The sequence below is a fragment of the Arvicanthis niloticus genome, chromosome 7, assembly GCF_011762505.2.
Source record: "Arvicanthis niloticus isolate mArvNil1 chromosome 7, mArvNil1.pat.X, whole genome shotgun sequence".
Lineage (NCBI taxonomy): Eukaryota > Metazoa > Chordata > Mammalia > Rodentia > Muridae > Arvicanthis > Arvicanthis niloticus.
The window spans coordinates 73,145,323-73,170,558 of record NC_047664.1 but is presented as its reverse complement, the minus strand read 5'-3'; the positions used below and the strand labels follow the sequence as shown (position 1 = coordinate 73,170,558).

General features: G+C 39.0%; 1 protein-coding gene across 3 annotated transcripts in view; it reads left to right on the top strand.

The window, feature by feature from the left end:
- The window catches only part of Corin (corin, serine peptidase), a 192,418-nt gene that overhangs the window by 159,620 nt on the left and 7,562 nt on the right, over window positions 1-25,236 (top strand). For all 3 annotated transcript variants that reach the window (XM_034508909.2, XM_034508910.2, XM_076938624.1), the window contains 6 exons: window positions 1,633-1,746; window positions 3,470-3,580; window positions 4,603-4,732; window positions 13,541-13,654; window positions 15,376-15,425; window positions 15,568-15,742. In XM_034508909.2, the coding sequence (XP_034364800.1) occupies window positions 1,633-1,746; window positions 3,470-3,580; window positions 4,603-4,732; window positions 13,541-13,654; window positions 15,376-15,425; window positions 15,568-15,742 (694 nt within the window). The remainder of the gene's footprint in view (window positions 1-1,632; window positions 1,747-3,469; window positions 3,581-4,602; window positions 4,733-13,540; window positions 13,655-15,375; window positions 15,426-15,567; window positions 15,743-25,236) is intronic.

Below are 25,236 nucleotides of genomic sequence, written 5' to 3'. Positions count from 1 at the left end.
GGCTTCTTTCTCCCATCCCCCACTAGCGTAGTGGTTTATCTGGTGCCACTGCCGTCACCACCACCACCACCACCAACACCAACACCAACAACAATTAGTTACATTTTCGGTGTTTGCACTGCTTTCTGATGGAATGAGATGTTTAGGCTGTTAGACAGGAACTGGTGCACATGAGCAGATTTCAGGGTTCCTTTTCAGTCTCTAGAAGACATCACTGTCATAACATTGCAGTTTGGGTTGGCATCCTCTGCCAGCTGGAAACTCAACCCCATTCAATGAATTCATTCATTGAATCGATGTCTGGACCTAAGGTCACTCCAGGCAAATGGCCAGTGCAGGTCTCTCACCATTTATCTCTCACATATTTGGGTGCCAAAACACTTTACACCTAATTTTAGCTCAGTAAAATTTCTATTCTGGGAAAGAATTTTATTCCTGTTTTGAATAACCATTTTTAAACAGTGAGATGGTTTTTCCAATGGATTCCAAGACTCCTGAGTTAGTCATCCATGAGAACTCTCTGAATTCTTTGTAATAGGTCTGATGAGACATAGCATTTAAGAGCATCCTGATTTGGTCACTGCTTTGTGATCTAGATATCTTAAATTATATTTTCCTGAGAACCAGAGGTTTTTGTTCCTTGGATGAAGTGAAGTTGTATTTGAATTAACCATGTATTGAGGGCCTAGCCTGAACTAATGACTGTTCTCAGAAAAAAAATCACTGACATCGGAAAGGTCAAGGCAGCACTTGACTATAACCAGACAGGTGAGTCTCGAGGTCGAGGACAGCCTAGACTACAGGTGAAACCATCTTAAAACATTTCATATGTAAAAATTTAAAGCTGGGAAATCTTTTCTTTCATACCCTCTCGGGATGGTCAGGACCCTGGGTCTTCTGGGGTATCTAGTTACAGTAGAATCTTGGCATCTCTTAGAAGACATTCAAACACACGGCACTTAACCAGATGACATGTAGTAAATGTAGCCTAAGTGCTTGCTCCTCGAAGGGAAATTGAAGTTCACATTGTAAACCCACAATCCTTATCTTTTCCACATCATTTCCGTTTTCCATACTTACTGATGAGCTTTCCAACCTTAGATCTCAGGCCCAGAAAAAGTAATGAATTTTGCACCTGGCTCTTAAACGAATTTTGTAAGTACTTAACACATGAGGGGCCTCTTTCATGAAACACAGATGGTCCCTCAGTTTGTAGACTGAAATTACATTTTAAGATGGCACGGGTTTACATCTCTAGGTTTTGGCATACGTGCTTAAAAGCGTGACTCGCTTTAGAGATGAGCCGTGCATGTTGGCACGCAGACTCAGAAAGCAAAAGGAACAACTCAGGAAGGACACTGGTGCAGAGCTGCTTCTTCAGGTTCTTCCACTTCCCGTATGTTGATTTGGATCTTCTGTTAGGCATGCTGTTCTGTTCACCCGGCAGAATGGAGACTACTGTTTGCTCTTACTTTCAGAATCGTGTGATTCATAGTAATCACAGATGTCCAAAGTCTTCAAGAAGAAACCAGACCTTTATGCTAAAGAGTTTTTTTAAACATGATTCAATTAAATTTCGCCATCATTTTCAACTGTGCAGCTATCACTAATAGCTTTTTCTTCTGTTTCCAGGTTGTAAAGAGAGAGATCTTTGGGAATGTCCATTCAACAAGCAGTGTCTGAAGCATACATTAATCTGTGATGGGTTTCCAGACTGTCCAGATAGTATGGATGAAAAAAACTGCTGTAAGTGCCTTTATGAATTTGCTAACAAATGGTATTTTGTATTTTAAATACCCATCACTTCACTTTAAATATAAGCTAGAAATGTGGAAATACATACACAGAGCTTTTAGTTTGTTTTGACCAAACTTATGTCTACAAAGGTATATATTCCAAAAAAAAACTAATGTTTTTAAATACATACAAATATTATTCTAACAATGAGAAAACATTAAAATACCTCCTTCCTGTGTCCAAAATGGAAGACATAAAATATAACCATAAGATTAAACACATTGTCAACATTAAACTCACACTACAGAATTATTTGACCTGGGTTTGTTATATATCTTTAGTTGATATGTTAGCTGGTTTCCCATTAGTTAACAGGATACCCAAGAGAATCAATGTGAGAGATTGGGTTTATTTTATTTAGAGTTTAGAATGTTTCAGTCCATGATTCAGAGGTGAAGAAACAACAGAGAAGCATATTATCTTCAAGGCTGTTTATTAGGGGGAAAAAAAAAAGGAGGCTGTGGTCCCAGCATGTTCTGCCAGGATATGCTTTCACTGGCTGCAAGATATCCCTCACATCTTCCCTATTTAAAAAAGAGCAGTTCTTCAGCTTTCCAATTGTATCACAAGCCTGAAACTAAACCCCTAAAAAATGGCCTCAAAGGACACTTACCGCAAAGACAGCAGTTGAGTAATAGGAAATATACGGCAGTGTGTACAGTGTTGCCCTGAGTTTTAAAAGTAAATGTACATAGGTTAAGAGAACATCAGAAGGTCATGAGAAGTTTACACTTAATCTATGGTGGTGGTTTTAAGTTTTGTGTGCTTTTGAAATCTTTTCTGTCTAAATGATATACAGCCAACACCTTAAGGTATTTTACTTAACAATTAACAGAAAGCTCAACTCAATCTGACAAATAATGAAGACATTTATTATTATGTCTATTATACACGTCTTATGTTATTAGAGTAAAAGTCATGGCAGAATGAATTCACAAGGCTGCAGAGAGTTGAGAAATACATCGTCATGTTTGTGACTCATCTTAGCCTGACGTCAGGGTTGATGAGCTGCTTTGGTCATATTCAGTAGGAAGAAGGGACGATTCTGCTCCTTATTCTGAAATCTCACTAAGGGATTCCCCATGGGTCAACACTGGACAGAGTGACAGCCTGTAGCAAGGGGCTTCTGTGTGGATTAGAGAAGACATTTTGTACAAACACTCAAAGCACAGCTCCAGGCAAGGAGTAGGAAAAGCTGCCTGCTCCAGTCTGGCCTGGTTCCAGGCTCAGGCGCATGGCGTGGTCAGCAGAGTTTAGGTGCATGCTATTTTGCAATGCATTAATCATAAAATCATAGAGCAAGGGCCTGTTGTGGAATTGCATTTAATCCTGGACTGATAATTACTCTCAGATAAGAAACATGCCATGCTGATGTTAAACTAATCAACATCTTCCTCTGGGATATGGGATGGTTGGTATGAAGCCCTGGACAAAATCAGGTTCCCTTTCCATGGAAGGAAGACGGGAAATGGATGCTAAGTAGGCAATCAAGGAGATTTACTATAATTTTAAAAATCAAAAAGAGATTTATATGTGACTCAGAGAGTAACTGAATAGTAAGATCCCTAAAAAGCGATCTACCCACATGAACAGAGCTTGCTTTCTTCCTGCGGTGTCTTCAGTCTGCTTTCTCAAATGTTTCCATCTTCTTCCTCTTGGTCTCCCTGCCCAGCATTTTGCCAAGACTATGAGCTGGAATGTGCCAACCATGACTGTGTGCCACGTGACCTGTGGTGTGATGGACGGGCCGACTGCTCAGACAGTTCAGATGAATGGGGCTGTGGTAAGCTTCCAGTCCCTGCCACCTGCCTGGCATTCACATGCCTGTCAGCCATCTAAGCTAATGCAGCCTAAATTATGTCATGGGTATTACTGATCGAGTTCATCTATTTTGTTTAACTGTTATAAAAGCTGACAGGTGATTCATGAGAATTTTTTCTGAGTAACAGAAAAATTCCCCCCAAGTTACTTCTTGATGTTAAATGTCTATATTATATGTATAATAGTTTTACATTCAAATGCTTGGAGGCATGCCATTTTGGGTCTTAAATTTTATTTATCACCCAAGTTCGATAGTGGTGAACAATCAGTCATTCTTGGATCATTTACATCTTCAAGAAGAGGCTATAGAAGTGGCCTCTTCGTCTGACCTATATGCCCTGCTCCTCACCATGATGAGTCTTCTGTCAAGTTCCTGCCATGGGCAGGACTGGAAAGCACCTCAGTCAATGTGGCAGTTTGTCATCCCATCTTGATTATCTGACGAATTCCCTCCTTGTGTGCACCTCACTCCCCTAATTCACTCAGTTCCTACCTTAGTCTTTTGGATCCTCTCGCCAAATAATGATTTTCCTGTGCACCGTCATCAGGTACACAGTGCTCCCACAATGACCCGTGGCTGATCCACTGAGGAGGCTGGGGGTTTGCACATACACCACACCAATCATAAATGTCCACCACCCTCGCGGATTTCCACTTTCAGACGCTGAAAAATAAAGTATGGAGTTTCAAATAGCTCCTTGCAATTAGTTTGGCTAATCCCTGTGTAAATTCAAGGCAGTGGCCATGAATTTGGCAGTGCCCCCGGCCATCTTCTGTCTCATAAAGAAAAGTCGAGAGCTGCCTGTCCCTTTGATTAGAGTCTGCAATGTTTTGAAAACACAGCACATATCGAATTCACCTCAAATGGTTCTCAACTAAAATAAATACAAATGGATGCATGCAATCAGAGCAAAGACATACAAACTTACGGCCCCTGGAGAAGATGTGTTTTTAATTAGGCTTTCTCGAATTTTCTCCCCTCAGTGACCCTCTCTAAAAACGGGAAGTCCTCCTCATCCCTGACTGTTCACAGATCTGCAAGAGAACACCACGTGTGTGCTGATGGCTGGCAGGAGACATTGAGTCAGCTGGCCTGCAGGCAGATGGGTTTAGGGTAAGGTCAGTAGTGTGTAGCACTTGATGAGTTTCTCAGAGAGCTCTGTGGATGTTAGCAGTAATATTTTCCTTATGAATGATGTAGAACTGGAAAATCAGGGCTCTCCAAAGCCCTTGAAATAAATCCTGTGTGAGGAACTTATTTAATTCTAGGCACCTGCTCTAAAGAGTGTGACCTGCAAACCTGTTATGAAATCTCAAAAGTAAATGAACTAATTGTATTTTGAAGCACTCGTGAAACGGAATACACTCACTGCTTATAAATGCGTTAAGATGGTTTCCTCTCTGGAGCCTGGATGAAAAACTTTTCATACCCCTTCCCTGGGGTTATTGGGAATTTCTTTTTAAGCAATATACATACATTAAAAAAAAAAACCAAGTTGAAAAAGAGAAGTAAAAGCTGCTGGTATTTCTATTTATCCTAAGTGACACAGGAAGTACACACCAAGAAATAATTCAGCGTTTTGTTTTGTAGTGGAATGAGAAGACCCACCCTGTCTTTTACATAACTGGAATGGAAAGAAGTGTGCACACACTGTTTTGTGAGGTCATTTGGCAATAGAGAATAATCTTCTATGCCACCACATAGCACATACAAGATGATGTATACACATGTATGTTATATTATTATACGGCATTTTGTTTTTATTATGCTAATGATATATGTGATATTTGAGTATGAATATAGAAATGAGAAAAATAAAAGATCAGGGAGTCATGCAACTCTAGACTTAGAAGCCAGAGTTGATGGCATTTCCCAGAATCCACTGAACAAATGAAGATTGTTTACAATTACGAGCCTTTTGACTCAGCAACTAGCTGCATATTTTTGTTGCCCCAGTTTGAAGAATCATATCACTGCTAACATCTTGTGCCCTTTTCTTCCTTGTAAAGACCCACATCTTTGGAAATTTGAGTAACTCCTACTAATTTATAATAGAAGAACTTTAATCTTTTCCAGCACTAGAAAACATTATAGCTGTCATGATTTATTAAATTACTGTCCATTTTCGCAATTTCTTTATTGTGTCTAAATGAAATGGAATATGATTTTGATTCAATAAATGAAAACCACTTGAAAGTGCTTATCTTGGTTCTCTCACCAAGACATAGGGGTATTGCTTAATACAAAAATTCAATTACATGATGAGACTTAGCTCTGCTGAGAGTTCTGAGGGTAAGTCAGACCTGAGAAGATTTACAAGAACAAAAGTTTTGACAAGTCACCTGAAATATAAACTGTTAAACTGCAAACAAAAGATCTCTTGTCTTAAATGTCTTACTTCATCTTTTTTGATTTTCTTGCATATTAGATTTTTATTGAGCTAACATACATTTAATGAATTTGACTATTTCAGTGGCACTGGGCACAGTCACAGTGTTTTCACAATGGTCTCTACTGTCTAAGTCCATAGCATTTTCATCACTACTCCATATGTGGCCATATGGAGTCACTCTCGGTTTCCCTCCAGATGCAGAGTAAATCATTCACTTACTTTCCATCTCTACGCATTTCGCTTCTGCTCTAGATGTTTTAATAAGGAAGCATATAGCACGTGCTCTTTTTGTCTAGATCATATTCTCAATTATCTGTGTTATAGCATGTACAGTGTTCATAGCTAAACAATGCTTCATTGAATTGTTATACCACATTTAGATTGCTCAGCCACATTTCCAGTGTTATACCATGTTTAATTTATATCTTCAAATATTTGGGTTGTTTCCACTTTTTTTGCATATGGGATTATAAATAATTCCTTTAACCAGATATCACATTGAATACCTGCAATCCCAACACTCAGGAAGTAGAGACAGGGGGATTGCTTCAAGTTTGGGGTCATCCTGCGAGCTTCAAGGGCAGCTAGATCTACAGAGGTGCTCTGAAATGCAAGCTGACATATTCTATTTCCTTTATTTAATCGACTCCGGGGGTTAACATTTAAGATATTTAAAGCTCCAATAGACAAATGGATGTTTTTGTTTTCAACAACTTTATTTCACTGGAAGGCAAGGAGACTATGAGGTAGAAATATAGTCAATATGCCATAATTACTGGCAGAATTCTTGGATAAATGGGTAAATAACATCAGGTCATCTGAGATTGGCTTCAGCTATGCTTGTCGACTTGTTTTGATGGCTCATAGACTGAGAGACATATAGAGAGGCAGAAGAGGAAAAGAATGAAGACAATGGTCAGACGAGGCCTAATCCCTAGTACGAGGATGAGCTGCTTGGAAAGCTTCTGTTTCCTGGGTCTCTAGAGACTAGTTGTCCCGTGTAAATTCATACTTCTGCTACTGGGACCTCAGACAAGCGCTACACAACCTTCGAATCTTCCAGTCAAAGTCCTGGATTACAAAACCTTTCTGACCATGATTCGTCTACACTCTAGGTTGGAGGGGAAAGACTGGCTTTCAGAATGGGGTGCCCTTTGTACTGGCCAGCCTTTAGCTTCCAAACATATTCTACTTCAAAAGTCAAACCTTAGAAAGCAGGCCTTAGCTGGTTCTGCTTGCCTTCCATATTCTATTTCGTTTTGTGGAGTATGTGCTTATGAGTGTTGGTCTAAACTAGACATTGTATGGAGAATGTGAAGGAGGACACCATCACTGGGCTTGATGGTGTAGGAGGAGAGACATGTGCGAGACCAGCAAAGGACGTAGGTTTCATTTCGTTCATTGACAGTGACACAGACTTAGAACAGAGCTTACAGAATTCCTATTTAAAGTATACAAGAAAATAATGTTCAGCTCTAATCCTTGGGAGGATTCATTCTGTAAGGACAGATTGAAAAACAGCATTAATATTTAGTATCCAGAACTAACTCACCTTTCCTCTAAAGGGGGTATTCATTGATTTTAGTAGGTAGTTTATAAACTAGTTTGTTGAAAAACAAAACAAAACAAAAAACTCACTCCTATGCCAAATTGTGTGTTTTCTGGGATTATACAGCAATATTTCTGGTAGAGGCAGTTGATTAAAAAGATGGTCATGGGCTCTGATTTTCAGACACAAATTCTACTATGTATTCTTCCATGTATTAGAGCAAAAAATGGCAGACCTGTTACTAAGTGTTCGTTCAAGTGAAAAGATTTGTTGTTTGTGTTAAATCTGAAGACTTACTTTCATCTGGAGGTTGTTCCAGAGTTCGCCGCAGCCTAGAAGCACAGTGCTTTGCTGGTTCGACAAAGGGATAAATTAAGCCCCTGAGTTCTTTTGACAGCATATTTTCTTCTACTTACACTATCAGAAACATATGCACATGTATTTAATGAACAATACAAATCAGGACTCATTCAGCTCTCTAATCCTTGCCAAATGCAGGGTTGGGACATCTGGCATTTGAGGATAAGTTTAGGGGGTGGGAACTTCCCTGTCTCCTGGCTCTACAAGCTCTCTCTCTCCAAAATGTGAGCTCATCTGGAAATCCATGTCTTGAATCTATTTGATTGGCAGAGTTTCGTTTTGAAGGATGTTTCTATTATTTTTGGGCAAAACCACAGTCAAAGACACCATGTATTATGTGACCTGGTAGTCCCTAGTAGTTCCTTGTAGGGTTTATGTTGTCACTGCCTCCCCCCATCCCCCAGGTTTACTGGGAAAGAACTGTTTAGTTCAAGATGGTTGCCTTATCCACATGAAACTTGAAAGCACGTGAAAGTCCAGCCCAGGATGCTGCTAGCCCAGGTTTACGCATATGAACCCCAAGTAAGCATCTCCTGATAGTCACAAGGTTTCAATGGGTGAGCTATAACTTGCTTATTGTAGAATTAACCCCTTCCAGTAGCACTGTTGCGCTGCTTTTACTAGATTCACAAGGTTGCATAATCGGCACAATCTGATTCCAGGATCCTTTTATCAGCCTCCTCCACTCTCCCCCAATGCCCCAAGTGCATGGCTATTAGTCGGCAATTTGCTTTCAGCCCCTGATGACTACTGATGCATTTTCCACATCTGTGGATTTTTCTACAGAGTACACTTTCCATGAGTAGACTCATATAATATCTGCTTTTATGTCTTACTTTTTCCATTGAGTATAGAGTTTTATAATAGTCACCTGTAAGCTTTTGCACGAACATACATTTTCAAGTTTCTTGGGCATTAAATACTTAGGAAGACAATTGCTATAGCAAATGGTGACTTATATTTAATTTTTTTGAAGTGCTACCAAAGTCTTTCCCAAAAGAGCTATCTCATTTTATACTCCCACCACCAATGTATGGGTTTTAATTCCTTTATATTCTTCTCAACTCTGATTGTTAAGTACTTTTTTGATGGTCAGCCTAGTTGGAATGAGATCATATTTTCACCATGATTTGATTTGCATTTCCATGATTGCTAATGATGTCCAATACATTATTTTAAAAAAATTTAATCTTCCATTTCTTCTTTAGATTCCCAGAAAAGGTTAAAAAAACTTTTTATGCTTAAAGATTCATTTATTTTCATTTTGTGTGAATTACACTTGCTTGCTTATGTGTCTGTGTACCATGTCTATGCTTGGTGCCCATAGAAGCCAGCAGAGGGCATTGAATCCCTTCGAATGGAGTTAACAGACAATTTTGAGCCACCCTGTGGGTGCTGGGAACTAAACAGGATCCTCTGGAAAAGCAACCAGTGCTCTTAACTACTGAGCCATTTCTCCAGCCCTATAATTATTTTTTATTAGTTAATTTTCTAAAAAAAAAATGCATGCATGTGTATAATATTTTTTATTCATTGACTCTTCATTCCCTTTTTTTGTGTTTATAGACTGTGGAAAAACACCCTACACAACATAATCCAATGTTTTGTGTTTTTTTTTTTTTAAATACTTCTTGGTAAAAATGCCTACAGTACTGAGTAGATGTTTGCATATCTAAGGGAGAAGCCACATGAAGCAAGCCCATGGAGTACCATACCTTCACACAGCACCTTTAAGTCATTTCTGGTACTCTTGTGTTGTATTCATAGGGAACTAATTTCTTATACAAATCCTAAGAGGTTTGTGGTTAAACATCTAGGTGGAAAGAAAATCTAGAGTACAGTGTGTATATTCACAGTGTTTGATAGAATGTTGTATTTTGGGTAAAAGAGACTCATTTTCCTGAAAATGTATTCATAGGAAGAAGATTTTTTGTTTAAGTTCTTTCATGAATCTATGTGGTACCAGCTTTAAAAACAAAGGCAATGTATTCCTGTTGCCATAAGAACATAAATTTATGGCCAGTAATCATAAACCCTGACAGGAATTTGGATGTCTATTAGCAAACTGAATTTCAAAGCGTGTCAGTTGAATCTGTGAATAATTTATGAAGTGGAAACTTCTCAGTGAGGTAGAGAAAGTCTCCATTATTAACTACAGCGGAAAGAGGCAGGATCTGAAGTCAATCCAGTTTGTTTTCCCTCATATTTCACTTGGTTGTAAACAACTCATTGTTAAAAAAGATTGCCACCCACGAAAACCAGCTTCCCTGAGGTTTCCAAAACCAAGTACGGTCCAGAGCTAGTTTTCACCCTTCTAGTCTTAACCCCAGTAATAACAGTACCAACCATGAACCATGAAATTCAGGAGCAGGAATGACCCTGGTTCACACAAATGCCCTAGGATAGCAGATTCCCAGGTCATTCCAGTGGTTAGCGCATTGACTCGGACATGCACATAGGTGAAACCTGAGAACCTAAGAACATAGTACAAGTTGAGTGACCTTCAGCATTTTGGCCCAAGAGGACTTGAATAGTTTCCACAGGAAGTTGTTACATACCAGCATCCTTCTGAAATGGTACTGGGCACTCCCAGTAATGGCTGAGTTTCTGATCTTAGGTCTTTCTGATCTCTTGTCTTTAAAAAGTACCTCCAAGTTAGCATCCGTATACTACCTTATCTCAAAACTGTGTGTCTTTTTCTATTATATTAAAATCTGCACAGAAAGTTTAGTTCTTTTATTCTAGCATTGTATAAAATGTCAATTCCTGTTTTACCCTACCCATCTTCAAGTTTTTTTTCTTTGGCAAATATTAGACACACTGACCTGCTTGCCACTGATCTAACATTCCAAACTCCTTCCAGTGGGGTCATCTTTCCATCCCTGGTCTTCCCGCCTGGAATTCTGATCACTGGCCCCTCACCCCTACATGAATGAATCAGAGATGCTTATGGACTGAGGCAGCCTTCACTGTACCATATTTTCTCGATCTCACTTTTTTGAAGCCCTTATCCAGCACCTCAAACAACTTTTGAAAACAAGAGTTCATCTCTTTCTTTCACTGAAATGATAGCTATTAATTTCTTATTTAAATTTCCATTTTTCCTTATTAACTCATAGTTATCCATTTTAATGTCTGCCTTAAATTCTCTTGAAGTAACATTTGTTTTTTGCGTTCCAAACCATCTGATAACTAGCACTACTTGTATGAACATGACTGGTGAACCCCAGTTAATAAATGTAAGTTGAGTTTAATCTTAATGCCCTCTTTTAACCTTTTTACATTACTCAAAAGCTAACATACAAATGACTTTGTAGATTCCTAATCCCAGGGCTCAGTAATCTCTTGAAGTAAAATATTCCACTTAATGTCTGTCCCTGGTAGCAGGCAAGTTTACAATGTAAAGTTTTCTGAATTTTGAATTCTTTATCTAGAGAGCCCCATGTTGTTTACATTTCCTACTCAAATCAAGTTGTGTACATGTTTAGAAGAATTTTCTATGCTTCCAAAGCCTTTAAAAAAGAAAGGAAAGGGCATCTGAGAAGACAAAGCACTTCTGTTACAGAGTTAGCTTTAACTGGTGTTTACAGGCTCCTAAAGAAAAAAAATGCCTTATTGAAATGGAAACTGGTTATCTCCAGCCTTACACAATGATTAACATAAGCTAAAAAGTGATCAGCATTTACTGTTACACCGAAATCAAGGTGCTGTCCATAAAATGCTCGAGTCTTTATTTGATAAAAAGTAAAAGTGATGTTCCAAAAGGCATCAAAAAAGAAATGGGAATTTTCCAACAAAATATCCAGAAAGACAAAGAATATATTTACACAAAAATATACTTATCACTTGGCATAACTTATTCAGTTATATAAAACTGTTTCATTATCAAATGATATTTTAATTTATACTATTTATGGTTGATTGCTGTTTACAATATAAATTGTTTTAAATACTGTTATTAATGTTCTAATAATATTAAATGCTATTTAATTGATGGTTATGATTAGTAAATATTTTACTTCACTTATAATTTCATAACTTTTCATACTGAAATAGATTAATTACTCTGTTTTTAATATTTGTGAGATGTGAATAGTGTGATTTAATGCCATAAGGTAATATAAAATAATAAAAAATACTATAAGGTAATATAAAATAATAAAAAGTAATTTTTATTTATTGTACCTATAAATTGTACCCAATATAATTATTATATTCTACCTCTGAAATAGACAAGATTGTAAGATTAAAAAAAAAAAAAGCTATCTCTTTTTAGTTGGAATTCCACTGGTATGTTTTTTATTTATGGCTTACTAAAAAGATAGACTCAGATGTCATGCCCACTTGAAACATTTATACTGAAGAGAGTTATGCTGTAGCAAGTGTAAGCTGAGCTGTCTCAACAGGAATGACTCAATAGCAGTGTTCATTCATGTTTGTCTGAAGCCCACTAATACCATTCTGTCAAAATCTTGGCTTGTTCTTCAGTTTGATAAGTAACTTAATCAGTCTTCAATTGTTTGTCTGGTAGTAGGCCCAGAATCATTGTACTACCTTAAATTATATCTACAAAATAAGACTCAGATAATGATGATGATATGATATGGTTTAAAAAAATATTTTGGAAGCTGGATTCTAAGTATTCTTATAGAAATGTTCCACATTCTGAGCAGGATACTTGTGCGTTTCCTACACAGGCATCTGTATTTCAATACCAGTTCTCAACCACTGAGAACAAACAATGGGGTAAGCAAGCCCAGTTCAAACTATTGTGGGGTACCTGTTATTGCTTACACACAAAGCCCACTGACAAAGATGAAGCCAGAATGGGCTGTTGTCTAGTGATCTGATGACAGTTCCTTGAAGCGTACCACAGGATAAGGCTGAGGGCTCTGCCATCAAATACTTGACAAGCATGAGACCTGCTGGATGGATGCCTTCACCAAAACACAGCAAAATGTCCTGTGTCATGTTTCAGAACTCTGAGTAAGCTTTGTCATCTCATTTCAACAGTGGGAAAAAAAATCACACATTTGTATATGTCTTCTGCAACTGCACAAGTCCCAAAAAGCAGATTCTTTTATGGAGTACAGTTGGCTTGCTTTCTATAGGGGATTGATTCTAGGACCTCAGCCTTATAGATTCACCATGTTTGCTGGTGATTCCTATGGATTCACTGCCTGTGTTTGGTAATGAGCCACACCAGTATTACCAGTGTTCAGGGATTTAGTTTTGTGCAAGAGGAACGTCTCAGTGTTTCAGAATGCAAGGAAAGCTAATGTTTTTATAGTAGCACTCTCTTTTGCCTAATGATGAGTTTCTCCAACTTTCCATTTGATGTAACTGGGGTGCTAGCTATGGTTTTCTTGGAAGCTTGTGTGTGAATGATAAAACACACAGTGTGTAGTGCTCCGAGGGGCCTTTTCCCAAAGTAACTAAGTTTCCTTCTCCTAACTCCCTTCCCCTTTGCTAATCAAGCTCCAGCCAAATCCTCCTGAGTAAATTTCTTTTCTTGAAATATTGATTTACAATGTGGTACATTTTAAAGAAATGAATCCAAAAGAATGATAACACTTGTTCAGATTGTTTGAATATTTACCCAGCATTTCCTTTATATCAGAGAACCATCTGTGACTGAGCTGATCCAAGGAGAGGAAGGCCAGCAGTGGCTGAGGGTGCACTCCAGCTGGGAGAATCTCAATGGGAGCACCTTGCAGGAGCTGCTGGTGCACAGGTAAGAAGCCCCCCACAGCAGCCTTGTGTGTGCACAGTATGGAGTAAGGGCTGACCAAAGGCATTTCTTCTGTTTCAAACATGCAGACACTCAAACTTGCCACACCAGTAAATAACTTTCCCAGAACATCTGTTAATTTTTACATTTCAACATTAATGGACTCTTTATAAACAGGATTAATTTTATTTTGACAAATTTCATATTTAGCCAGAACTACAGGATTCATTATGTTAGGAGAATGTCCATTTTGAAGGGAACTCTCACATCTGTAGTTCCTACAAATATTATATAGGACTAGTTAACAGGGAAAATTAAGTTAGAGTCTGAAAAACATAATAAACACAAATCAAAATCAAAGTCATGTAGTGTTGACATCTCTTAAATGATGATGTATGTATTAAACAAGTTTGTCTCCTTTATAGATGGGCTGAAAGAGGAATGTAAGGAAGTAATGAATCCTTTTATTTTTTTAAGATTTGTTTTAATTTATGCATCTGGTGTGTGTGAGCATAGTCACGTGAGTGCAGATGCTTTGTGGTTCTTTTTTAAAATATTTATTTACTTATTTATTTAATGTATATGAGTACACTGTAGCTGTCTTCAGACACACCAGAAGAGGGCACCAGATCTCATTACAGATGGTTGTGAGCCCCCATGTGGTTGCTGGGAATTGAACTCAGGATCTCTGGAAGAGCAGTCAGTGCTCTTAACCACTGAGCCATCTCTCCAGCCTGTTTTGTGGTCCTTAAGATATGATCCACCTAGCACTTGCATTTTGTAGGCAGATAAACTTAGCTTGCCTTTTCTATCACTCATCATCTGTAGACTGTGGCCTTTGAGACAATTGTTTAAATATTCTTAAATCTAACTCTTCATTGTTGGCTGTTAGAATAAGATAGTTATAATTAAGGAGTTTATTTTAAGGAATTAATGGGCCATGAGGCCAGAGGGTTCCTAGAACTCTGAGTGATAGTTCCCTGATGTGAGTTCTGAGTACAGAACCCAGGTCTTCAGCAAGAGTAGTACATGCCTCGAACTGCTAAGCCACCTCTCCAGCCTCCTCCTTTTTTAAGAGATATATTTTTATTTTTAATAAGAGCATTTTTGAGGTCCTAAGGCTTCATGCATGCTAGGTAAGCACCGAGCTGTTTTCCCAGCCCAAGGAATGGATTCTTATTAGACACATTACAGCCAGGTTGTCTTATCTAAGATTGACCCATTAATTCTTTAAAGTAGACTTCTTAATTATGATTTCCTTAGTCCAACAATTGAGAAAATAAAGGGTTAGATTTAAGAATATTTAAACAACTATCTAAAGCCAGCGGTGGCGCAGTAGCTAAGGTAGCCACCTGCAGAGGGCAAGCCTGTGCCCTCTGCTGTGTCTCTCCCGGTTCAAATCCCGCTTTCCCCGTGTGACTCCGCCCGAGTTTAATGGGAAAAAAAAAAAGAGTTAAACAACTATCTGAAAAGGCCACAGCTTATAGATGGTAAGTGATAGAAAACACAAATAATATAATAATAAATATATAATAATAAATGCAACTGCTAGGTAGATTACATTTTAAGACCCACAAAGAAGAAAAGTAAAGTTGCCCCTTTGCCCCACAGGAAATCTAAAGACTTCCTCATAGGTCAAACTCTGCCCCTAAATTTCTGAATACTTTGTCAAATGAAGTACTTGCTCCAAACCAATGACCTAAATTTTATGTTTCCAAACCTAGGCAGTCCTGCCCAAGCAGAAGTAAGATTTCCCTTCTGTGTAACAAACAAGGTGAGATTGGTGGTGTATCATGGGATATGACATTAACTGTGCTGGCTCCTGGGAAACAGGATCATTACACATCACAGCCAGAGCTCAGCATCTACTTAGACTTGGAAATGAATCATAGACTATGATTTCTGATCCTTGTTAGACTGTGGTCGCCGCCCTGCTGCCCGAATGAACAAGAGGATCCTTGGGGGTCGGACTAGTCGTCCCGGGAGGTGGCCGTGGCAGTGCTCTCTGCAGAGTGAACCCAGTGGACATATCTGTGGCTGCGTCCTCATTGCCAGGAAGTGGGTTCTGACAGTTGCCCATTGCTTTGAAGGGTAGGTTGCAATGCTTCATTTTACATTTCTCTGGATCTTACCATTTGCCACTTAGGAATTCTCAGTGGTGTATGGAACTCCTTGATGTACTTTCAACTCAAAAAGAGCCATTCCTCTTCCCAGGAGATTGGGAAGTGTCTTTATTTGTAGAGCTCTTTCTGCCCTGCTGGTCTCCCACTCACTTATGTCCAATAGCTATATGGTGTTTAGAATGTATATGCTGAGGAGGGAGGAAAACCAAGAGGTTCAGAAGACTAATTTCTCAGCCATTGCTGTTCGGCTTCCGTTCTGCACATCTTCAGTGTATTATACACATGTGCACACATGTGGAAATGGTTTGTTTGGAAGCTACATGAGGTTTAGATGGAAAACGCACAGGCAGTTGGAAAGCAGAACTAAAGGTACAATATTTGTGTTAGGTTTCTCAAAGATCCAGAACCAAGTCTTTGTTGGAACAGTATCTTCCCCACGGATTTGTGTGTGCAGGAAGTGAGAGAGTCTATTTAAAGCCTTAGGAACCATGCTCGGCAGCAGCTAGTAAGACTGACAAAAGTGTATGTATCTTTAAAAAAAGAAGCCACTGCTGCAAGCATGCCCTGTGCAATGCGAGAGCACAGCATCTACTTGGATTTGGAAATGAATCACGCACTATGACTGGCATTATAGTCTGTGTATACTTGTGTTTTGCTAGCTTTATTCAGACCCTCCCATGCTTCCTTTCTGTCACCTCCCCATTATTCAGAAGGTAACCCCTGTTCCAGCCTGATGAAGATCTCTCCATGGCTCCAAACACATCCAACTGTTCACATAGTGTTGCGGTTGATTTCCACAACTTGAAATCACACTTTGTACGTCACGGATGCTTTTCCCTTTTGGTGATATACCGTGGTCATCCGTCTAGGTCTGCTCTTATAGTATTAATACATGCTTTGGAAGCTAAGTACTATTCTGTACAGACTTGCCATGAATTTTTCTATGAGTCATCAGTTGATGAACATTTGAGATAGTTTCAATTTGCTGTTATTATAACACTGTTGGGGTAAAACTCTTCTAGCATCCTATAGGTACTATGGCTTCAAGGGGATGCTGGGAAAACGCTCAGCTATATATAGGGATTACAGACATGGATACTTGCTTTGGCTCTTGAGGAGCTCAGTAGGAAGACAGATTTTTTTTTAAGTAATTTTATTTGGGATTATATTATAATCACAACACTTCCTTCCTCCCTTTCCTGTCTCTAGAGTCACTCATGTAGCAATCTTGTTCTCTTTCAAATTTATGGCTTCTTTTCCTTTTGATGTTATCACACATATCTGTGTTTATCCTTAAGTATATAAATACAATTTGTTCATTCTACTATGTTACTTGTATTTCGATGTTATCAGGGTTGACAGTTTAATATTAAATAACCAGCTGGTGTGCTTTTCCCTGGGGACGGCTATTTCTCCCATTCTCAGCATTGTTCTTGCTTGTAGTTCCCTGTCTAGGGTTGAGGTCACCTGAACTTCTCCTACTTTATCCACATTAGCATGTCTATTTGTGTTGTTACTATTCAGGTCATGTTTAGTCAGCCATATTAGTGAGTCTTCATGAGTGTGACTTCTATGACATTTCTAGGAGATACAATTTCATAGAAATCTCCTTTATTCTCTGGCTCTTACAGTCTTTCTACTGCCTTTTCTGCACTGATTCCTGACCCTTAGGTGAGTGTGATTTGTCATAGATGTATCAGTTGAGACTGAGCTCCACAAGTCTGCATTTGATTCATTATAGTTTTCTGTAATGGTCCCTGTTGGTTGCAACAAGAAGTTTCCTTAAGGAAGTGTGAGAAATAAACTCAATTGTGGGCACAAGAACAAATACTTAGAATGTAGTTAGGGACTGTGCTGGTTTAGAAAAGTGGTGACTGTAAGTTCTCCTCCAAGATCTATGACTTCACCAGTCCTAGATAGGTCCTGGCTAGGGTTCTAGCACCAGGCATCATTTCCTTTTTGTTGAATGGATCTTAAGATCAATTGGAGAGCTGTTGGGTACTGCTATTGTATGTGTACTACTACTGTTCCCTTAAGGCTATAGTTCTGTACTGGTTATCAATGTGGTTCACAGGTATGAAGTGCCTTTGATTTCATCCCACCTTTAGAAGCTTGCAAGGCATTTTCTGATATCATAAAAGCTAATAGTTTGAGTCAGATCCAATACAGAGGCCTGTATGTCTGAAGTGCATGATCCCCCACCTCCGGGAAGGGCAACAGCCAGAGCCTCTAATGTTTGGGGAGTCTCTTGGATAATTCCAATCAACAAAGGAGACAGACATTTAAATATATATTCTGAATATGTGACAAATGGTGACAAATGAAAAAACGGGATAACTTTTGATCTCTCTATTGGGAAAAAAATAATATGTAAGTATCAAACCAGTACCTTTTCTTGAGAATTTTCATATGTGAGACCCAGAATGACCCAGAGTATGTGTAGAAACACACTGTGATGTTCTTGCCAGATGTTTTCACATGTCTTTTACAGTTCCGATTTGTAGCCCACAAGAAGCAGAAGATTATTCTAGCAAAGTGCATTCATCAAAGGTGATTACCTAAATGAATCCACGGCTTTTCAAAGGAACAAGTGTCAATGTGCTTATTACTTAAAGTTTATGGGCTGCTCTCGCTATTCCCACATGTGGTATCAAGGTTTCCTCTCGCACTGGAGGACCTATACAACAAGGAAGGAAACTTTCAAGATGGAATAAGTGTGTGTTTATAGTCCATGACATGGAAAAGATACCAAAGAGCTTCAAGAAATTTTGTAGAGTCCCAATTTTAACAGTGCTGTCAAGAAGGGCCTGCTCCTCCAATTGAGGTTAGAAAGTGCCCAACTTCAAATAAGTCCCTTTGATTGCGTAGTCATAACCTAATTCTGTTTTATGGTCTCACAAGTGGCACTGCTGGCTTTTCAGAACTTTTAATTTTAAGGCTTATTCTCTGCTGGGGCCATCAATTGCTGCAATTATTGGGATTTACTTCATATCCTGATCCGTATTTTGGCAAGGCCTAATACGATCCATCTGTGGGCCTTTTCATCCTGTCTCTTTTAATTATATTGGTGGGAAAGGAAAGACAATTTGCTTTTCATTTCCATGGAGAGGTATTTAAAGATACCAAACAGAAATTAAAACCATGAGATGCTAAGTTGACCAGCTAGAGCTCCATATTCCCCAATACCAATTCAACTTCAAAGGTTCTAAGGAGGAAAAGACTTTGACGTTCAGAGATAATTTAACAGGCAATTTCCTCCCTTCCTTCACCCTTGAAGGACTGAAGGATGAACCTCCTGGGCCAGGCCACAGTGAGTAACTATCAAAGCATCTAATTCCTTTCCAGGAAGCTTGTATGGAAAGCTGCCATCCTGCCCATATCTTTAATCCTGTTGTGTCACCCATGTCTTGATTTCTACCACACCATTCAGTGCAGAATTTTGGCTGTGCGTTTGCATTTCTGCCCATATTACCTGGCTTCCTTCCTCTCCATACAATTTGTATAGTCCCATAGGTGCATCACATCTGTTCTTTGACAAGACCTTCAACATTCTCACCCCTAGATTTTCTAGTCAGATAGAGCAGAAAGAATTCCAAGGTGATGAACACATTTCGTAATGTTTGCCTTTGTGTACTTAAGAACAGAGAACAGACACTCACAAATAGATACATAAATGAATAAATAAATATTTGTGTTACATCTGACTTTCAACATCAACTGGGTCTTTAATAATCCCTGAGTATCTTTCCATCTAAGTTGGGAAAGTTCCTTCTCTTATTTTTGTGTGTGTCTGTGTGTGTGTGTGTTTGTTTGTTTGTTTGTTTGTTTGTTTGTTTGTTTCGAGACAGGGTTTCTCTTTGTATCCCTGACTGTCCTGGAACTCACTCTGTAGTCCAGGCTGGCCTCGAACTCAGAAATCCACCTGCCTCTGCCTTCCAAGTGCTGGGATTAAAGGCGTGCGCCACCACTGCCCAGCTCCTTCTCTTATTTGTCACAGAACAAAGCATGCCCTTAGTGTTTCAACTCTGCTGACCTGACAGTTTCATAATTCACTCAGAAAGGGAATTAATGAGGGTTGGGTTGTGTTCTTAGGATTACCCCTTCATCTTGGTACTTATGAACAAGGTCAGCCATTCATAGTTTATTTTTCCATCTCATCTTCTGGCAGGATTTGATACATGCCCATGAGTAAAAATGTTCATGAACACACAACTTCTCATGTTTGGAACCACACTTCCTTTGTGGTACTATTCTTAGTGTTACTGAAGCATAAGCTAATGTGGCTTTAAAAGCTCCCTGGTGCCTGGAACCTGGCTCCATGCTCCCCTCTGCTCTGTGACCTCTAGGGATACTCCTTTCCATTAAAAAAATTATAATATAGATAATAGTTAGCCTGAATTATCAACCAATCTCCACAGTTTCTGGAACTTTTAACACTAAATGGTCCCCTTCTGCTTTTAATTTTAGATTAAAAGAAAACTCTAGGCAAATTAAATTTGTCAAAGTTGAATTAAGAAAAGAATGGCTGTGCAGTGGGAAGCCTTCAGAACAGAATCGACAGGCTTACTGATTACAGGAAATGACAGGTGTTGTCATTTCCTGTTCTGGTGCAGTACACCTGGGACAGAAAGGTTGACCATTATTAGAGGATATCATGCACCGAATTACTAACCAAGCTCATGTCAAATGTATGGTTATGAACCTCAAATGAACATCTAACCAACGCAATGGACACTTTCACAGTGAAGTCAGTTTTCACCCTAAGAGACAGTTAATTATTTTACAGCTTTTGTCTCAACAAATCATTGCCCTCTACTGATCTCATTTCATGCATCATGATTTAGATGCTGTCATATCATTCATCACATCTTAACCCCTTGTTCCTAAACTTTCTTTGTATCTTTGGTCATATTTCTTATTTGGTCTTTCATTGTGGTGGAAGATGTGCCCCTCCATTAGGAACAATCATGTCCCTTCATAGACTTTACTCCTCACAGTTTCATTTCTGCTCTGCATCAGTTGGTCCCTGAAAGCTGAATGGACCATCTCCCATTGGTGCCTTAATATCACTGATGTAAAACACCTTCTTTTTGCTTTACTTTCATCTTCATCTATTGCTCCATGTTGATTGCTGTTCACTGGGAGATACCTAAAACGTCCGCAGTAGTTACCCTCTCCATGCCTGTCTCAGTGTCTCCTTAGCCTGTGGTAGCTGGGCTGTCATCAAGGTCAGCAAAGAAACAATGCTTACTGGAGTTTGGTAATAACTGACACCTTGTCAAACCCAGTAGTGAGTCTTCGGCTTCTGCTCATCAGAATGTCCCTTACCTTCATATCACTGCATTCTTCTTGAAATAACTTTCTCTATTTTTACTTTAGAATAGTGAAGGAGCCTTTGGCCTTCATCTTGTCTTCATGACCTACCATTTTCTTTTTCTTTTCTTTTTTTTTTTTTTTATCTTCACCTATCTTTGGGAAACTGAGTGCTCCAGGCCCACTGGCTGACTTTCTTATCTGTCTCAACTCACTGAATTAATAAATGCCATTTTGAGCCAATATGAATTTTCTGCCCATCCTACTTTTCCTTCCAATCAATTATCACCACTGTCTACTACTACCACACAGTAAAGCACTTGCACTTTACTGCTTAGAAAAGATATCTATTTAAATGTGTAATGAACACCCTACTTCACATGGCTATTGATTGTTCCTGTCTTTCGATGATCCATGATAGATGGTCAGTAGTCTTTTGCTGGCTCTTCCTGTGTTTTGAACTGTCCATCATTTCAGTGTTGCAGTGTTTTAAATACACATATTCACATAGAAGATTAATTTTATGGATATCAGCTGCATATCATTCTTGAATGGAGACATGGAAGCAGAGGGGGGTGTGTAAACAGAATGTTATGCTTGGTTCTAGTTATCTATTAAGATGAAATGAGCTGGAACAGACAGCACTTTCATGGGAGCCATTTCCGTTTCCCATGCTTTTCCTTTGAAACAAACTCGGACTCATTTTACGGCTAAGACTTTTGATAATTGCTGTAGTTTCATGACAGTCTGTGACAGACTCCAATTCTGTAGTGCCTGGATCCATCTGTGGTCACATTAACTGTTCAAATGATTCTTCCTTTCCCCACTTACTGCCATCACTTGTGATGGTAGAATACACACTGTGAATGCTACAATTTCTACTTAACAGTACTAGCTATGGGACTTTGTGGCTGGCTACATTATGATTCCTGTCTCCCTCTCTTTCTTTCTCTCTCTTTCTTTCTCTCTCTCTTTCTTTCTTTCTTTCTTCCTTCCTTCCTTCCTTCTTTCTTTCCTTCCTTCTTTCTTTCTTTTTCCTTCCATCCCTTCTCAAAACCCTCTCAAGTCCAACTGCAAAGGTCTAACACACACACAAACACACACACACACACTCATGTGTATGTGTATTATGTTTAGGCCCTTCTGTTAGTTTTAGTTTTTCTGGGTCCCTGCCTTACGGAGCTCTCCACTTTCTATAGTTTTGCACTGGTGGCTGACTTCTATCACACTCCACATGACAGTATCTCCCTTTGTCATCTGCCATAGTATTACCCACAAATGACTTTCCATTCACCTGACAAGTTTTTCTTTCCTAGTACCTCAGTTGATATCTATGGATGCTTTTCACTGCCTCAAGGTTTAACAGAAAATGTGTGGTGTAGGTGTTAAAAAGACTACCTTTCTCTTTTTTTTCCTTTTAAAAAATTGGATATTTTATTTATTTACATTTCAGATGTCATCCCCTTTCTCCATTTCTCCTCCCTTGAACCCCCTATCCCATCACTCCTCCCCCTTTTTGCTTTTATACCATTTGAATTACATACAAGTATTCAGGTCAGTTCTAGGTTGAGGGACTAGCAATACAATAGATGCAAATAGTCAAGGAACAAGCAAGACAATAAACACAAATAGTCAAAGAACAAGCAAAGCAATAAACAAAATTCCGTGAACACTTGTGTGATCACTGTTTCTAAGGGCTCATCAGGATGACCAAAATGTCTGAGCCAACTTCCCTGTCCTAGCCCAAAGTCATTTTCATGTCTAAAGCCTACTTCTTTGTTCTAGCCTAAAATTTAGATTCCTGTCTGAAATTTCTTCTTTGTTCTGACCTAAGATCCCATTAGTTACTAGCACTGTCTCTGTGACTTATGTGACTTTTACCATTAAGTAAGCAGTGCACTTCTCATAGCAGATGAGATGAGATGAGGATTGCTTGAAATAAAAACACTTGGGAAAATGATAGGGCTCACAAACAAATGGATAGTCTAGGCTGTCAATCTAATTTGCTTTTAAAACCTTTATCTAACCTTTGAAACTGGATGTTTTGCATAAAATCTACATATTTGGTCTTCCACTTCATCAGAACAGTGATTAGCTGACAGCAAGAGGTGGAAGGCACTGAACTAGAGTTCATGGATGACACACTTTTCTCAATAGCTCACACCTGCCTCTTCCTGCGTTTACTTTGCAACCACCCTAATCTAAACGTTGTGCACCCTTTCTGCAGACAATTTTAAAATACTAATGACAGAGCACAATGTTAAAAATAAGGAGTTCCCTAAGATTTGTAGGACAGCAGTATGTGTCTTTCCTGAGTGAAAATCTTGTTACTTTCAGTTGGCCTCCAGATTGCCAGCCCGATGTGCTGGCTAAATCTTTGTAACTCAGGAAGGATTTTATTATTCTTGTTAATTGTATGTATCAATTTTTCTTCGTTAAATGGGCAAAGTAGTTCATATAAAATAGTCAAACCAAACTAGAAACAGCAGAGGGTAGAACATTTTGTGTCTTGAAGAATATAAAGATGATAAACATTTAGAAGTCTGAGTAGATGAAACAGAGGAGGCTGGCATTTGGTAGGGTGCTTGCTAGCATGTCCGAGGCCCTGGGGTCAACCTCCAACACTGTGAAGAATAAAAACTTCAAGGTGCATTTGACTAGGGGAATTAAGTCATATTCTCATGTCAAAACACTAGAGTTGAATATGGCAAACAGCAATCCGAAGTGATGGGTTATTCCGCCCCGAGGCAGATGCCACAGTTCATATAACATATGCAAGTCACAACATTTCCCTTTAGACTTCATAGTTGAAGACTTGAACATTGAAATTGCATCACCTCATCTGTCTCATTTGTCGTGTACATTCATATAAAATAACAATATGAGCATGGATACATTTGACTTTAAATGTGAGTTATAAAAATCGCAGTATGTCTGCAGGAAGAGTGAAAGGAGAAAAATGTCAGCTTCCTGCATCATTTTCATTCTGGGTCATTGGAGCCATTGGTTCTTCTTGAGCCTGATACTTGTGTAAGTATCAGTCTTAGAACAAGAGCTGTGTGTGTGTGTGTGTGTGTTTGTGTACATTCGCTTGTGTGTGTGTGTGTGTGTGTGTGTGTGTGTGTGTACTCACATGTGTGTCAGGGAAGGGTGCAGAGGTTCACCTCTGGTATCATTCCTTAAGTGGCATGCACTTTTGCTTGAAATAATCTCTCAGTGGTCTGGAATTTGTTGAGTATAGTAGGCTGGCTCTACATCAAATCCCAGAGACCTGTCTGTCTATCATCCCCTTTCCAGATAAGTTTACAAATGCACGTGGCCATATTTTTGCTAGTGTGAGTTCTGGGGATTTAATTCAGGCCGTTGTGCTTACAGGGTGAGCACTTTGCATCAGAGCAATCCCCTCAGCTCTTAGAGCCGAAGAGGTCTTACACAAGTATCACTAAGGATGCTGTACTTCTCTTTGATGCTGTTTTGAGGTTTGGAATACCAGTGGAAAGTTATCTTCTTTATGCTGTGGGTTTTATGTTCATATACTTGGCTCATTTTAATCTGATTTCCCTTTTTAACTTTATAACCATGTCCTGCTCCAGTGCTTGTCACTGAGTACTTTTTACTGATAGTCGATCCATGTGGCATCTGTGTAGCTGACAACTCTTCCTCTGAGTCATCTTCAACCACGAGACAGGGTCTATCTCTGCTGTCTCTGCCCTCATTCCTGACTCATTTTTCCAGCGCATGCTCAGTAAGTTCCAAGCCATGTTTACCACTGCATGAAAAAATGACTGTTTTGCATAATGAAGTTAATCTGCCATTCCCACACCTTTTTGTCACTTCAGAAACCCCTTTCTACCTTCTTGGTTTCCTTTTCCACAGCCATGGAGGGAAAGCATGAAGAGTCACTTTGTATTTCACATCGTCTGCATAACAAGACAGAAAAGAATAATTCTGTCTACTTTCCCCCCTTCTTGCTCTTGATGGATGTTAATGCTGTAAGGGTGCTAGGCTGTGTAGCAAAACTGAATGCAACTTAGTAACAGTTTTTGGTTTTACTGATGCCTGTGTTTTATTGTTGGACTTAAACTAACCCTACTATAATTGACTAAGTACTGAATTTTGGTGTTATTGCATTTTATTACAGATAATTAG